The 16,774-nt window shown below is 43.9% G+C and overlaps 2 protein-coding genes across 4 annotated transcripts in view; one reads left to right on the forward strand and one right to left on the reverse strand.

Annotated features, from left to right (window-relative positions):
- The window catches only part of LOC110520696 (mdm2-binding protein), a 50,370-nt gene extending 46,470 nt beyond the window's left edge, over positions 1-3,900 (forward strand). For both annotated transcript variants that reach the window (XM_090219983.1, XM_090219980.1), the window contains exons 21-22: positions 3,042-3,107; positions 3,267-3,900. In XM_090219983.1, the coding sequence (XP_090076109.1) occupies positions 3,042-3,107; positions 3,267-3,302 (102 nt within the window). In that variant the 3' untranslated portion in view covers positions 3,303-3,900. The remainder of the gene's footprint in view (positions 1-3,041; positions 3,108-3,266) is intronic.
- A 4,748-nt stretch (positions 3,901-8,648) lies between these two features.
- The window catches only part of LOC149984316 (beta-1-syntrophin-like), an 86,582-nt gene continuing 78,456 nt past the window's right edge, over positions 8,649-16,774 (reverse strand). The window contains exons 6-7 of one of the 2 annotated variants that reach the window (XM_090220007.1): positions 12,805-13,019; positions 8,649-9,432 (exon numbers count right to left, since the gene is read on the reverse strand). In XM_090220007.1, the coding sequence (XP_090076133.1) occupies positions 9,343-9,432; positions 12,805-13,019 (305 nt within the window). In that variant the 3' untranslated portion in view covers positions 8,649-9,342. Of the gene's footprint in view, positions 9,436-12,804; positions 13,020-16,774 lie in introns of both variants that reach the window. The other variant, XM_090220001.1, reaches the window with a different exon arrangement.

The raw sequence follows: 16,774 nt of genomic DNA on the forward strand, positions 1-16,774 counted from the left end.
ATAGCAGCTGACTGTTACAGTATCACCCCAGAGACTATAGAGAGATAAGCTGGCTGTCTGCCCTGACTATAGCAGCTGACTGTTACAGTATCACCCCAGAGACTATAGAGAGATAAGCTGACTGTCTGACCTGACTATAGCAGCTGACTGTTACATCATCACCCCAGAGACTATAGAGAGATAAACTGGCTGTCTGCCCTGACTATAGCAGCTGACTGTTACAGTATCACCCCAGAGACTATAGAGAGATAAGCTGGCTGTCTGCCCTGACTATAGCAGCTGACTGTTACAGTATCACCCCAGAGACTATAGAGAGATAAGCTGGCTGTCTGCCCTGACTATAGCAGCTGACTGTTACAGTCTCACCCCAGAGACTATAGAGAGATAAACTGGCTGTCTGCCCTGACTATAGCAGCTGACTGTTACAGTATCACCCCAGAGACTATAGAGAGATAAACTGGCTGTCTGACCTGACTATAGCAGCTGACTGTTACAGTATCACCCCAGAGACTATAGAGAGATAAACTGGCTGTCTGCCCTGACTATAGCAGCTGACTGTTACAGTATCACCCCAGAGACTATAGAGAGATAAACTGGCTGTCTGCCCTGACTATAGCAGCTGACTGTTACAGTATCACCCCAGAGACTATAGAGAGATAAGCTGACTGTCTGACCTGACTATAGCAGCTGACTGTTACAGTATCACCCCAGAGACTATAGAGAGATAAACTGGCTGTCTGCCCTGACTATAGCAGCTGACTGTTACAGTATCACCCCAGAGACTATAGAGAGATAAACTGGCTGTCTGCCCTGACTATAGCAGCTGACTGTTACAGTATCACCCCAGAGACTATAGAGAGATAAGCTGACTGTCTGACCTGACTATAGCAGCTGACTGTTACAGTATCACCCCAGAGACTATAGAGAGATAAACTGACTGTCTGACCTGACTATAGCAGCTGACTGTTACAGTATCACCCCAGAGACTATAGAGAGATAAGCTGGCTGTCTGCCCTGACTATAGCAGCTGACTGTTACAGTATCACCCCAGAGACTATAGAGAGATAAGCTGGCTGTCTGCCCTGACTATAGCAGCTGACTGTTACAGTATCACCCCAGAGACTATAGAGAGATAAGCTGGCTGTCTGCCCTGACTATAGCAGCTGACTGTTACAGTATCACCCCAGAGACTATAGAGAGATAAACTGACTGTCTGACCTGACTATAGCAGCTGACTGTTACAGTATCACCCCAGAGACTATAGAGAGATAAACTGACTGTCTGACCTGACTATAGCAGCTGACTGTTACAGTATCACCCCAGAGACTATAGAGAGATAAGCTGGCTGTCTGCCCTGACTATAGCAGCTGACTGTTACAGTATCACCCCAGAGACTATAGAGAGATAAACTGACTGTCTGACCTGACTATAGCAGCTGACTGTTACAGTATCACCCCAGAGACTATAGAGAGATAAGCTGACTGTCTGACCTGACTATAGCAGCTGACTGTTACAGTATCACCCCAGAGACTATAGAGAGATAAGCTGACTGTCTGACCTGACTATAGCAGCTGACTGTTACAGTATCACCCCAGAGACTATAGAGAGATAAGCTGGCTGTCTGCCCTGACTATAGCAGCTGACTGTTACAGTATCACCCCAGAGACTATAGAGAGATAAGCTGACTGTTACATCATCACCCCAGAGACTATAGAGAGATAAGCTGACTGTTACATCATCACCCCAGAGACTATAGAGAGATAAGCTGACTGTTACATCATCACCCCAGAGACTATAGAGAGATAAGCTGACTGTTACATCATCACCCCAGAGACTATAGAGAGATAAGTTGGCTGTTACATCATCACCCCAGAGACTATAGAGAGATAAGCTGACTGTTACATCATCACCCCAGAGACTATAGAGAGATAAACTGACTGTTACATCATCACCCCAGAGACTATAGAGAGATAAGCTGGCAGTCTGACCTGACTATAGCAGCTGACTGTTACATCATCACCCCAGAGACTATAGAGAGATAAGTTGGCTGTTACATCATCACCCCAGAGACTATAGAGAGATAAGCTGACTGTTACATCATCACCCCAGAGACTATAGAGAGATAAACTGACTGTTACATCATCACCCCAGAGACTATAGAGAGATAAGCTGACTGTTACATCATCACCCCAGAGACTATAGAGAGATAAGCTGACTGTCTGACCTGACTATAGCAGCTGACTGTTACATCATCACCCCAGAGACTATGGAGAGATAGGCTGACTTACATCATCACCCCAGAGACTATAGAGAGATAAGCTGACTGTTACATCATCACCCCAGAGACTATAGAGAGATAAGCTGACTTACATCATCACCCCAGAGACTATAGAGAGATAAGCTGACTGTTACATCATCACCCCAGAGACTATAGAGAGATAAGCTGACTTACATCATCACCCCAGAGACTATAGAGAGATAAACTGACTGTTACATCATCACCCCAGAGACTATAGAGAGATAAGCTGACTGTTACATCATCACCCCAGAGACTATAGAGAGATAAGCTGACTGTTACATCATCACCCCAGAGACTAGAGAGATAAGCTGACTGTTACATCATTACCCCAGAGACTATAGAGAGATAAGCTGACTGTTACATCATCACCCCAGAGACTATAGAGAGATAAGCTGGCTGTTACATCATCACCCCAGAGACTATAGAGAGATAAGATGACTGTTACATCATCACCCCAGAGACTATAGAGAGATAAGCTGACTGTTACATCATCACCCCAGAGACTATAGAGAGATAAGCTGACTGTTACATCATCACCCCAGAGACTATAGAGAGATAAACTGGCTGTCTGACCTGACTATAGCAGCTGACTGTTACATCATCACCCCAGAGACTATAGAGAGATATGACTGTTACATCATCACCCCAGAGACTATAGAGAGATAAGCTGACTGTTACATCATCACCCCAGAGACTATAGAGAGATAAGCTGGCATCACAATGTATTCCTTTTCTCCAAAAGGATCTGAAGACGTCCAGGGGCCTTCATGAGGAAATGATGAAAGCAGCCAGCAGCAATGCCAAACAGGTAACCTGTCAACCATTTATTACATATTTTACCTTCCCCTTACGAAGGTGAACTTTGAACCATGTTCTTCAGAAGTCGAGGGGTGTTCAGGTAGAAATTGTTCATGAAGAGTTTGTAAATTGTAAACAGACCCATGTGTTTTTATTGGTTGTATTGCAGGTCATCGACTGGGTCACGGAGCGGGCCTCTAAGTGACGAGAGAACGATCCCTAGTGGTTTTAGACCGGTTTTATCGTCACGGCAAACCGCAACCATCAGTGGAATGTACTTTCACCACAGGAAACATCAGTACAGTCTGTCAGGAGGTGAACGTGTGATTAGCATGTTTGTTTGTGTCTTAAGAACCTCAGTGACTGTCAGTTGCCAGGCAGCCATTCATTGTTATTCCATTGTTTGTTTATGTCTTAAGAACTTCAGTGACTGTCAGTTGCCAGGCAGCCATTCATTGTTATTCCATTGTTTGTTTATGTCTTAAGAACTTCAGTGACTGTCAGTTGCCAGGCAGCCATTCATTGTAATTACATTGTTTGTTTATGTCTTAAGAACTTCAGTGACTGTCAGTTGCCAGGCAGCCATTCATTGTAATTCCATTGTTTGTTTTAATGAGTTCTCTCTTATGTTGTTTTAATAGGAAATTCCACAAACTGGGAGGTTTGTCTTTTAGATGTGTTTACATGGTTTATTTAACATGTATGTCTCTGTTTGTTGTAAAGCATTGGTAGAATTGTAGATATCACTATTTCTTTTAGTTGTGCCATCAATTTGATGAAATATAATAAAATGTGTTTTGTGATCTTTGTGCGTACTACGACTGTTCTGTGCAGTACAACACTGTCAGTTTCTAGTGACGTAACATTAGTCTATCTCGGTTCACAGTAGGAACAAATGCAACGCCAGCAGAGAATGTCACTTTCTCTCACACATATGAACAAAACAATGCTTTCTCTATACCCCCCTCGGTCCTCACTATTCTATACCCCCCTCAGTCTTCACTACTCTATACCCCCCTCAGTCCTCACTATTCTATACCCCCCTCAGTCCTCACTATTCTATACCCCCCTCAGTCCTCACTATTCTATAACCCCCTCAGTCCTCACTATTCTATACCCCCCTCAGTCCTCACTATTCTATACCCCCCTCAGTCCTCACTATTCTATACCCCCCTCAGTCCTCACTATTATATACCCCCCTCAGTCCTCACTATTCTATACCCCCCTCAGTCCTCACTACTCTATACCCCCCTCAGTCCTCACTATTCTATACCCCCCTCAGTCCTCACTACTCTATACCCCCCTCAGTCCTCACTACTCTATACCCCCCTCAGTCCTCACTATTCTATACCCCCCTCAGTCCTCACTATTCTATAACCCCCTCAGTCCTCACTATTCTATACCCCACTCAGTCCTCACTATTCTATACCCCCCTCAGTCCTCACTATTCTATACCCCCCTCAGTCCTCACTATTCTATACCCCCCTCAGTCCTCACTATTCTATACCCCCCTCAGTCCTCACTATTCTATACCCCCCTCAGTCCTCACTACTCTATACCCCCCTCAGTCCTCACTATTCTATACCCCCCTCAGTCCTCACTATTCTATACCCCCCTCAGTCCTCACTATACCACCCCCTTAGTCCTCACTACTCTATACCACCCCCTTAGTCCTCACTACTATATACCACCCCCCTTAGTCCTCACTACTATATACCACCCCCTTAGTCCTCACTACTCTATACCCCCCATAGTCCTCACTATACCACCCCCTTAGTCCTCACTACTCTATACCACCCCCCTCAGTCCTCACTACTCTATACCCCCTCAGTCCTCACTATTCTATACCACCCCCTTAGTCCTCACTACTCTATACCCCCCTCAGTCCTCACTATTCTATACCACCCTCAGTCCTCACTACTCTATACCCCCTTAGTCCTCACTACTATATACCACCCTCTGTCCTCAGTACTCTATACCCCCCTCAGTCCTCACTACTCTATACCACCCCCCTTAGTCCTCACTACTCTATACCACCCCCCTTAGTCCTCACTACTCTATACCCCCCATAGTCCTCACTACTCTATACCACCCCCTTAGTCCTCACTACTATATACCACCCACCCTTAGTCCTCACTACTCTATACCCCCTCAGTCCTCACTACTCTATACCCCCCCCTCAGTCCTCACTACTCTATACCCCCTCAGTCCTCACTATTCTATACCACCCCCCTTAGTCCTCACTATTCTATACCACCCTCAGTCCTCACTACTCTATACCCCCCAGTCCTCACTACTCTATACCCCCCTTAGTCCTCACTAGTATATACCACCCTCTGTCCTCAGTACTCTATACCCCCCTTAGTCCTCACTACTATATACCACCCTCGGTCCTCAGTACTCTATACCCCCCTCAGTCCTCACTACTCTACACCCCCCTTAGTCCTCACTACTATATACCCCCTCAGTCCTCACTATTCTATACCACCCCCCTTAGTCCTCACTATTCTATACCACCCTCAGTCCTCACTACTCTATACCCCCCAGTCCTCACTACTCTATACCCCCCTTAGTCCTCACTAGTATATACCACCCTCTGTCCTCAGTACTCTATACCCCCCTCAGTCCTCACTACTCCATACCCCCCTTAGTCCTCACTACTATATACCACCCTCGGTCCTCAGTACTCTATACCCCCCTCAGTCCTCACTACTCTATACCCCCCTAAGTCCTCTCCCTTGGCCAAGAGCATGAAAGAGGTGATGGGAATGAACTGGGGGTCGAGACGCTCCTCTCTCCCCTGGCCAAGAGCATGAAAGGGATGATGGGAATGAACTGGGGGTCGAGCCTCTCTGGTTAGCAACCTTGGGACCTGATACATTCTGAGGGGGCTTTGTTTTCTCCTCTGGCCTGGGTGCCAGTATGTTCCTGCTCTACTGCCAAACAACAGACAGGCATCCAGGCTAACAATGCTCCCCTATAGATGCTCCACACACCCCATTGTGTTTGGTCTCATGATTCATCCCACCACAGGCCACCCAATTAGACTAAGGTAAGGGTTGGACTTAAACAACTATTTTGGGATAACTACCAAGCATTCTATTTTTAATGGTATAAATATAGCATCTTCAATATTTAGCTTGGTTAGGTCCTTATTGTAAAAGAGAACCTGTTCTCAATGACTTAAGGCAAAAAAACTATATAAGTAAATAGTACAGAATTACTGAGTTAGGTTGAGGTCTGTCCTCATTAGTGTAATTCAAAATCTGCTCCTTCTGTTAAGTCGTACTCAACAGAATCAGGACCAACCACCCTCAGTCATGATAGAGGAGAGTTGGAGTTATTACATTAATTAGTGGAGGTGAAATCAGATCAGTGATTTGGACTCATGTATTAAAACAAGCAAGGAGAGTGAGCTTGTCCTAACCTTAACCCTAACTAAACCTAAACCTTAAACTTAACATAAAATTTTAACAAATTCAGGACATAAAAGTCCTGACTTTTCTAAATTGTTCTTGTTTTCCTATCTTATCAGGACATTGTGGTGACTTGTCAGGACAGTGTGGTCCTGATAAGGTAGGAAAAAATGTACACACCCATTTTGTTCTTCTATCCTCGTGGGGACCTACACTTGATTTCCATTGAAAATCCTACTTCCCCCTAATTCTAAACCTAACCATAATTCTAAACCTAAGCCTAATTCTAAACCTAACCATAATTCTAAACCTAAGCCTAATTCTAAACCTAACCCTAATTCAACCCTAGTCCTAATTCTAAACCTAACCCCTAAATTTAGCATAGCCTTTGTCCTCATGCGGATGTGGGAAATGTCCTCATAAGTGACAATTTTCCTTGTTTTACTATCCTTGTGGGGACCTAAAATCCCCAAAAGTGTCCAGAAGAATCCCCCCACCCCCACACACACACTTGCTTACACACACACACTCACCGTACTCCTAGAAACGGGCAGGCTGCTGGGACACGGAGCCCTCAGGACACAACAAACGCCACACTAATTGCTGATTTAATTTGGAAAGTCTCCAGCAGTTCTGATTTCTATAAATTGACATTCAGAAAGTCTATCAATGCCCTTTGTGTTAGATTAGATGGGCTGAATGATGGCTTCAAGCTGTGGACAGTGGCTCGGAACAGCTCTGACGCTGAACAACAGGTTGTGTGTGAGTGGCTTGGATGCCTGCGCCTTACTCAGTGGCATGTAAACCCCAATCAGGAGGTGTGTTGTGCTTCTTTGGTGAATTCTCTGCTGAGCCAATCATATACTAGTCTCTTATATTATAGTCTATTCTATTATACTCTAGTCTATTCTACTCTATTATAGTCATATTATAATATAGTCTTCTAGTCTATTCTACTCTATTATAGTCATGTTATATTATAGTCTTCTAGTCTATTCTACTCTATTATATTATAGTCATATTATATTATAGTCATATTATAATATGGTCTTATAGTCTATTCTACTCTATTATATTATAGTCTTCTATTCTACTCTATTATAGTCAGTATAATATAGTCTTCTATTCTACTCTTACAGTTTATTTTATAGTCATTATAATATAGTCTTTGATTCTACTCTATTATATTTTAGTATATTCTATTATAGTCTATTCTACTCTATTATATGTTAGTATATTCTACTCTATTATAGTCTAGTCTATTCTATTTGTCTATTCTACTTTATTATATTCTAGTCTATTCTATTTTAGTCTATTCTATTCTATTTTAGTCTATTCTACTCTATTATATTTTAGTCAATTCTATTTTATTCTATTCTAGTCTATTCTACTTTATTATATTCTAGTCTATTCTATTTTAGTCTATTCTACTCTATTATATGTTAGTATATTCTACTCTATTATAGTCTATTCTATTTTAGTCTATTCTACTTTATTATATTCTAGTCTATTCTATTTTAGTCTATTCTATTCTATTTTAGTCTATTCTACTCTATTACATTTTAGTCTATTCTATTCTATTTCAGTCTATTATGTTCTAGTCTACTCTATTCTTGTCTATTCTACACTATTATATTTTAGTAGATTCTACTCTATTATATTCTAGTCTATTCTATTTTAGTCTATTCTACTCTATTATATTCTAGTCTATTCTACTCTATTATATTCTAGTCTATTATATTCGATTTTAGTATATTATGTTCTAGTCTATTCTTGTCTATTCTACTCTATTATATTCTAGTCTATTCTACTCTATTATATTCTAGTCTATTCTACTCTATTATATTCTAGTCTATTATGTTCTATTCTACTCTATTATAGTCTTCTGTTTTAGTCTACTCTATTCTATTGTATGGATTGGGCCATCCCAAGTTGCAGTGTGTTGAAGTGTTTTGACATTTTAATTGTCATATTGCATTCATTCGATGCACCCCATTCCTCCACAAGCGAAGACATTGTTTGGTACAGAGACTTGAACACATTTCAGAGTGCGTGTTTTGTGGGAACGTTGGTTTGATTGGTTCTTGTTGAGGAAATACAGTGAACACCAGTTAGACCACAAGAACAACCTGAAAGACAATCCAGAAATATGTCATTTATGTGCATCATTAACAGAGTTAAAATAAAACTAAGCCTTGAATTATAATAGCTGCCAAAGGCGTAGGACAATTCAAATTTTCAAGCAGCCTTCACAATCTTTTTCACCATAACTTTTTCATTTAAGTTAACAGTAATCGCTGAATAATTTGCAGACAGAGATTGACGAATAAACAATTAGCGTAGGATGGATGGATGCTAGATAGATCACACTTCCAGTATGTTTTTTAGTACCAAAACAATAGATTATTGTTCTTGTACAGCTTAACGACGATTTGAACAAAACAATTTCTTCTGTTGTAACTGATCTCTCGCTATGATGTCATCGGTAATGCATGTGTTTCTATAAATACACAAAACAACTTCTTCTGTTGTAACTGATCTCTCGCTATGATGTCATCGGTAATGCATGTGTTTCTATAAATACACAAAACAACTCATTCCAGTTTTTTTTTAAACATGATCCATTCATTTTGAGCTGTTTGTGTGGACTTTGAATCAGGGTAGATCCTGTGTCTAGTTCACTGCACATCACAGTCCTTGTTCTCGTAGTTCAGTTATCAGCCATGTCCTCCTCTGTTCTGTACACTCCAGTGTGGAACTCCGGGACACTCCACTCTAGAAGTCTGGAACTGTTCAGTCCTTGTGGTCCGTTGGTGGTAAACAGAACCTTTATGCTACCAGGCCGAGTCTGGCGATCTTTGCCGAGAGGAATGAGTGGAGGATGAAGACGATAGGCTTTGGGCACGAGTGGAGGTCCAGCTGCTGAACATAGAACAGGAGAGAATGTTACATTCTAGTTCTAATGGTGAGTTCTAGTATATTACAGTTTCATGAGATCTAATGGTGAGTTCTATTATATTACAGTTCCATGAGATCTAATGGTGAGTTCCATTATATTACAGTTCCATGAGATATAATGGTGAGTTCCATTAGTTCTATTATATTACAGTTCCATGAGATCTAATGGTGAGTTCTATTATATTACAGTTCCATGAGATCTAATGGTGAGTTCTATTATATTACAGTTCCATGATATCTAATGGTGAGTTCCATTATATTACAGTTCCATGAGATCTAATGGTGAGTTCCATTAGTTCTATTATATTACAGTTCCAAATCAAATCAAATCAAATCAAATCAAATTTTATTTGTCACATACACATGGTTAGCAGATGTTAATGCGAGTGTAGCGAAATGCTTGTGCTTCTAGTTCCGACAATGCAGTAATAACAAGTAATCTAACTAACAATTCCAAAACTACTGTCTTGTACACAGTGTAAGGGGATAAAGAATATGTACATAAGGATATATGAATGAGTGATGGTACAGAGCAGCATAGGCAAGATACAGTAGATGGTATCGGGTACAGTATGTACAAATGAGATGAGTATGTAAACAAAGTGGCATAGTATAGTATAAAGTGGCTAGTGATACATGTATTACATAAGGATACCGTCGATGATATAGAGTACAGTATATACGTATGCATATGAGATGAATAATGTAGGGTAAGTAACATTTATATAAGGTAGCATTGTTTAAAGTGGCTAGTGATATATTTACATCATTTCCCATCAATTCCCATTATTAAAGTGGCTGGAGTTGAGTCAGTGTCAGTGTGTTGGCAGCAGCCACTCAGTGTTAGTGGTGGCTGTTTAACAGTCTGATGGCCTTGAGATAGAAGCTGTTTTTCAGTCTCTCGGTCCCAGCTTTGATGCACCTGTACTGACCTCGCCTTCTGGATGATAGCGGGGTGAACAGGCAGTGGCTCGGGTGGTTGATGTCCTTGATGATCTTTATGGCCTTCCTGTGACATCGGGTGGTGTAGGTGTCCTGGAGGGCAGGTAGTTTGCCCCCGGTGATGCGTTGTGCAGACCTCACTACCCTCTGGAGAGCCTTACGGTTGAGGGCGGTGCAGTTGCCATACCAGGCGGTGATACAGCCCGCCAGGATGCTCTCGATTGTGCATCTGTAGAAGTTTGTGAGTGCTTTTGGTGACAAGCCGAATTTCTTCAGCCTCCTGAGGTTGAAGAGGCGCTGCTGCGCCTTCTTCACGATGCTGTCTGTGTGAGTGGACCAATTCAGTTTGTCTGTGATGTGTATGCCGAGGAACTTAAAACTTGCTACCCTCTCCACTACTGTTCCATCGATGTGGATAGGGGGGTGTTCCCTCTGCTGTTTCCTGAAGTCCACAATCATCTCCTTAGTTTTGTTGACGTTGAGTGTGAGGTTGTTTTCCTGACACCACACTCCGAGGGCCCTCACCTCCTCCCTGTAGGCCGTCTCATCGTTGTTGGTAATCAAGCCTACCACTGTTGTGTCGTCCGCAAACTTGATGATTGAGTTGGAGGCGTGCGTGGCCACGCAGTCGTGGGTGAACAGGGAGTACAGGAGAGGGCTCAGAACGCAACCTTGTGGGGCCCCAGTGTTGAGGATCAGCGGGGAGGAGATGTTGTTGCCTACCCTCACCACCTGGGGGCGGCCCGTCAGGAAGTCCAGTACCCAGTTGCACAGGGCGGGGTCGAGACCCAGGGTCTCGAGCTTGATGACGAGCTTGGAGGGTACTATGGTGTTGAATGCCGAGCTGTAGTCGATGAACAGCATTCTCACATAGGTATTCCTCTTGTCCAGATGGGTTAGGGCAGTGTGCAGTGTGGTTGAGATTGCATCGTCTGTGGACCTATTTGGGCGGTAAGCAAATTGGAGTGGGTCTAGGGTGTCAGGTAGGGTGGAGGTGATATGGTCCTTGACTAGTCTCTCAAAGCACTTCATGATGACGGATGTGAGTGCTACGGGGCGGTAGTCATTTAGCTCAGTTACCTTAGCTTTCTTGGGAACAGGAACAATGGTGGCCCTCTTGAAGCATGTGGGAACAGCAGACTGGTATAGGGATTGATTGAATATGTCCGTAAACACACCGGCCAGCTGGTCTGCGCATGCTCTGAGGGCGCGGCTGGGGATGCCATCTGGGCCTGCAGCCTTGCGAGGGTTAACACGTTTAAATGTCTTACTCACCTCGGCTGCAGTGAAGGAGAGACCGCATGTTTTCGTTGCAGGCCGTGTCAGTGGCACTGTATTGTCCTCAAAGCGGGCAAAAAAGTTATTTAGTCTGCCTGGGAGCAAGACATCCTGGTCCGTGACTGGGCTGGGTTTCTTCCTGTAGTCCGTGATTGACTGTAGACCCTGCCACATGCCTCTTGTGTCTGAGCCGTTGAATTGAGATTCTACTTTGTCTCTGTACTGGCGCTTAGCTTGTTTGATAGCCTTGCGGAGGGAATAGCTGCACTGTTTGTATTCGGTCATGTTACCAGACACCTTGCCCTGATTCCATGAGATCTAATGGTGAGTTCTATTATATTACAGTTCCATGAGATCTAATGGTGAGTTCCATTATATTACAGTTCCATGAGTTCTAATGGTGAGTTCCATTAGTTCTATTGTATTACAGTTCCATGAGATCTAATGGTGAGTTCCATTAGTTCTATTATATTACAGTTCCATTAGTTCTAATGGTGAGTTCCATTAGTTATATTATATTACAGTTCCATTAGTTCTAATGGTGAGTTCTATTATATTACAGTTCCATTAGTTCTAATGGTGAGTTCCATTAGTTATATTATATTACAGTTCCATGAGTTCTAATGGTGAGTTCCATTAGTTCTATTATATTACAGTTCCATGAGTTCTAATGGTGAGTTCCATTAGTTATTTTCTATTACAGTTGTAGTGTTCTGAGAGTAGAACACATCTAAACAGAGTTATTTTCATAAACAGTGTTTCAGTATGCCCATGTATGACTCATTTCCTGTTTAACGTATAGGGAATTCTGTGGAAACTTTTCCATCTTTACTTGTTTGTGTTCATTTAACCGTGGCTCAGTAGAGCAGAAGAGAAACTGCAATGAAATATGAGTCAAATGGGTGTTTTTATCCTCCATGAAATACGGTCTCATGTACAGTCATCAACTAACAGAGACGGTTGTTAAGAGTGATCCTGTCCCTAGTAGAAACAATGGTCCCGATAGGTGAATGATAACCAGGTTAATGTAGGGGAAAGGTCACATGGTGGATCTACTGTAGTGTGGAATATCAAGAGGAAGCCTTGCTTCTTGTTTAAAAAAAATACACTTACAATTTCACCCTCTTTTCCACTGAAATCCAGGAAGAGCATCCTGACCCCGTCGTCGGAGGACATCTTGAGGCGTTCGAAGGGGTAGCAGAGGAGAGGTTTGGCTTGGTTCTGGTTCCCCTGGTCCACCTGGTCCTCCCTCTTCTGCTCAGCCAGGACAGAGAAGCCCTGCTCGTAGTGGATCACCAGCCTGCACTCCTGGCCCTTGTACACACAGCCTGGAACAGGACAATAGAATGGGGTAACTCCTGGCCCTTGTACACACATCCTGGAACAGGACAATAGAATGGGGTAACTCCTGGCCCTTGTACATAGAGCCTGAAACAGGACAATAGAATGGGGTAACTCCTGGCCCTTGTAAATACAGCCTGGAACAGGACAATAGAATGAGTAACTCCTGGCCCTTGTACATACAGCCTGGAACAGGACAATAGAATGGGGTAACTCCTGGCCCTTGAACACACAGCCTGGAACAGGACAATAGAATGGGTAACTCCTGGCCCTTGAACACACAGCCTGGAACAGGACAATATAATGAGTAACTCCTGGCCCTTGTACACACAGCCTGGAACAGGACAATAGAATGGGGTAACTCCTGGCCCTTGTACACACAGCCTGGAACAGGACAATAGAATGGGGTAACTCCTGGCCCTTGTACATACAGCCTGGAACAAGACAATAGAATGGGGTAACTCCTGGCCCTTGTACATAGAGCCTGGAACAGGACAATAGAATGGGGTAACTCCTGGCCCTTGTACATAGAGCCTGGAACAGGACAATAGAATGGGGTAACTCCTGGCCCTTGTACATACAGCCTGGGGTACAGGACAATAGAATGGGGTAACTCCTGGCTCTTGTACATAGAGCCTGGAACAAGACAATAGAATGGGGTAACTCCTGGCCCTTGTACATACAGCCTGGAACAGGACAATAGAATGGGGTAACTCCTGGCCCTTGTACACACAGCCTGGAACAGGACAATATAATGAGTAACTCCTGGCCCTTGTACATAGAGCCTGGAACAGGACAATAGAATGGGGTAACTCCTGGCCCTTGTACATAGAGCCTGGAACAAGACAACATACTGCTGGGTGAATAAAGTTCCACTAACCTTTCAGTATTCTTTAAACTGTACACACATCCCAAATCAAAGGGGGAGCTAGAGAACAGCTAGGAACAGTAGGAAGGGAGGACGCAGGATTCGAACCACTGTCTCCGGGCTTGCAATATACAGTATGTTCTTGTGCTGGGCGTGTTGCTACTAGACCACAACAAGCTATGTACTGCTAGGTCATTCCTGAACCTTGTACATCCAGCCTGTAACAGGACAACAGCTGGGTGAAAACAAGGCCCTGTCTTGGCTGTATATTAGGACTACTGCTGCTTGGTGTTAGTGGGTGGGAAATTAGTTCTGGAGCAGATGTCAGCCATTTTAAATTCAGATAAGTGATTTGGCTTGTAATCGTACTTAGACAAAAAAAACAGACAATGGCTGTATTTCACATTTGTTGTTTTTCTAATCAATCCCTTTTAAAACTACCATTTATGTCCCTGCCTTGCCTGTTTTATTTTACTAGGCAAGTCCGTTAAGAACAAATTCTTATTTTCAATGAACAGTGGGTTAACTAGGAACAGTGGGTTAACTAGGAACAGTGGGTTAACTAGGAACAGTGGGTTAACTAGAAACAGTGGGTTAACTGCCTTGTTCCGGGGCAGAAAGACAGATTTTTACTTTGTCAGCTCGGGGATTCAATCTTGCAACCTTTCGGTTACTAGTCCAACGCTCTAACCACTAGGCTACCTGCCGCCCCTACACTCTAACCACTAGGCTACCTGCCGTCCCTCCACTCTAACCACTAGGCTACCTGCCGCCCCTACACTCTAACCACTAGGCTACCTGCCGTCCCTCCACTCTAACCACTAGGCTACCTGCCGCCACTACCCTCTAACCACTAGACTACCTGCCGCCCCTACACTCTAACCACTAGGCTACCTGCCGTCCCTCCACTCTAACCACTAGGCTACCTGCCGTCCCTACACTCTAACCACTAGGCTACCTGCCGTCCCTCCACTCTAACCACTAGGCTACCTGCCGTCCCTCCACTCTAACCACTAGGTTACCTGCCGCCCCTACACTCTAACCACTAGGCTACCTGCCGCCCCTACACTCTAACCACTAGGCTACCTGCCGTCCCTACACTCTAACCACTAGGCTACCTGCCGCCCCTACACTCTAACCACTAGGCTACCTACCGTCCCTACACTCTAACCACTAGGCTACCTGCCGCCCCTACACTCTAACCACTAGGCTACCTACCGTCCCTACACTCTAACCACTAGGCTACCTGCCGCCCCTACACTCTAACCACTAGGCTACCTGCCGCCCCTACACTCTAACCACTAGGCTACCTGCCGCCCCTACACTCTAACCACTAGGCTACCTGCCGCCCCTACACTCTAACCACTAGGCTACCTACCGTCCCTACACTCTAACCACTAGGCTACCTGCCGCCCCTGCCTATAGATGTTTTTTAATATATAATGTTGTACTCTTTGAAAGTCTGATTCCTTGTCTGTCCCATATACAATACACTGATCTGTGTGTCAGATATATCGATTCCCATGCTGTCAATCCCAGCCCGAGCCATTGCTCCATGCTCGTCAGACAGGATCTCCTGTGCTGAGAGCAGGATGGACCTGCTCTATTGTATCAGTGTCAACAAGCTTCTTCTGAAACCACTTTACATGTGTTCCAGTAAAGCTCTGCAAATCCCTCTAAGGCTTGTGTGGCTCTGTGTGAAGAGGTAACAGCCTTTTGTAAAGACTCAAGCTAAGATGGAACACTTTACTGATCAACACACACTGTTGCTTGGAAAGACAGTTTCACAAAGGACTTATCTTCTTTAGAGGGTAGTCTGAAAGGTATTGTTGTGTTAAAGGCATTGTCCGTATCATATCGTCCTCATATTGCTGTCACAACAACATTCTCTTAATACTGACTTAGAATTACCTGTGGGAAGAAGTTGTATGGAAAGGTCAGAGGTCAAACTAACATGTACCCAACACTATCAGGTGTTTGTGTGTTTTTTTTGTTCCACAATAAGGAAATACTACTCCCTACCTGAATGCTTGACCTGTGTGACTCCCACCACTTTCCCACCAACAGGGAAACACACACACAACGATGCTTTCAGTCAGACACAAAGACCCTCCTTTCAGAGTGGCAAAACACAGAAACCTCCCCAAGGAAAGCAAGGTGGATCCAGTTTGGTTACTATAACTACCAGAATCCTTAAAAGGTCATTTACTGACTTTTGAGTGATTTCTAGCACTGTAGGGTCTGGGAGTCCTAGTTTATCCCCAAGCTCTAACCATATAGGGTCTAGGAGTAGTTTATCCCCAAGCTCTAACCCTGTAGGGTCTAGGAGTAGTTTGTCCCCAAGCTCTAACCCTGTAGGGTCTAGGAGTAGTTTGTCCCCAAGCTCTAACCCTGTAGGGTCTAGGAGTAGTTTATCCCCAAGCTCTAATCCTGTAGGGTCTAGGAGTAGTTTATCCCCAAGCTCTAACCCTGTAGGGTCTGGGAGTAGTTTATCCCCATGCTCTAACCCTGTAGGGTCTAGGAGTAGTTTATCCCCAAGCTGTAACCCTGTAGGGTCTGGGAGTAGTTTATCCCCAAGCTCTAACCCTGTAGGGTCTGGGAGTAGTTTATCCCCAAGCTCTAACCCTGTAGGGTCTAGGAGTAGTTTATCTCCAAGCTCTAACTCTGTAGGGTCTGGGAGTAGTTTATCACCAAGCTTTAACCCTGTAGGGTCTGGGAGTAGTTTATCCCAAAGCTCTAACTCTGTAGGGTCTAGGAGTAGTTTATCCCCAAGCTCTAACCCTGTAGGGTCTAGGAGTAGTTTATCCCCAAGCTCTAACCATATAGGGTCTAGGAGTAGTTTATCCCCAAGCGCTAACTCTGTAGGGTCTAGGA

The sequence above is a fragment of the Oncorhynchus mykiss genome, chromosome 3, assembly GCF_057628025.1.
Source record: "Oncorhynchus mykiss isolate SJ-2025 chromosome 3, ASM5762802v1, whole genome shotgun sequence".
Lineage (NCBI taxonomy): Eukaryota > Metazoa > Chordata > Actinopteri > Salmoniformes > Salmonidae > Oncorhynchus > Oncorhynchus mykiss.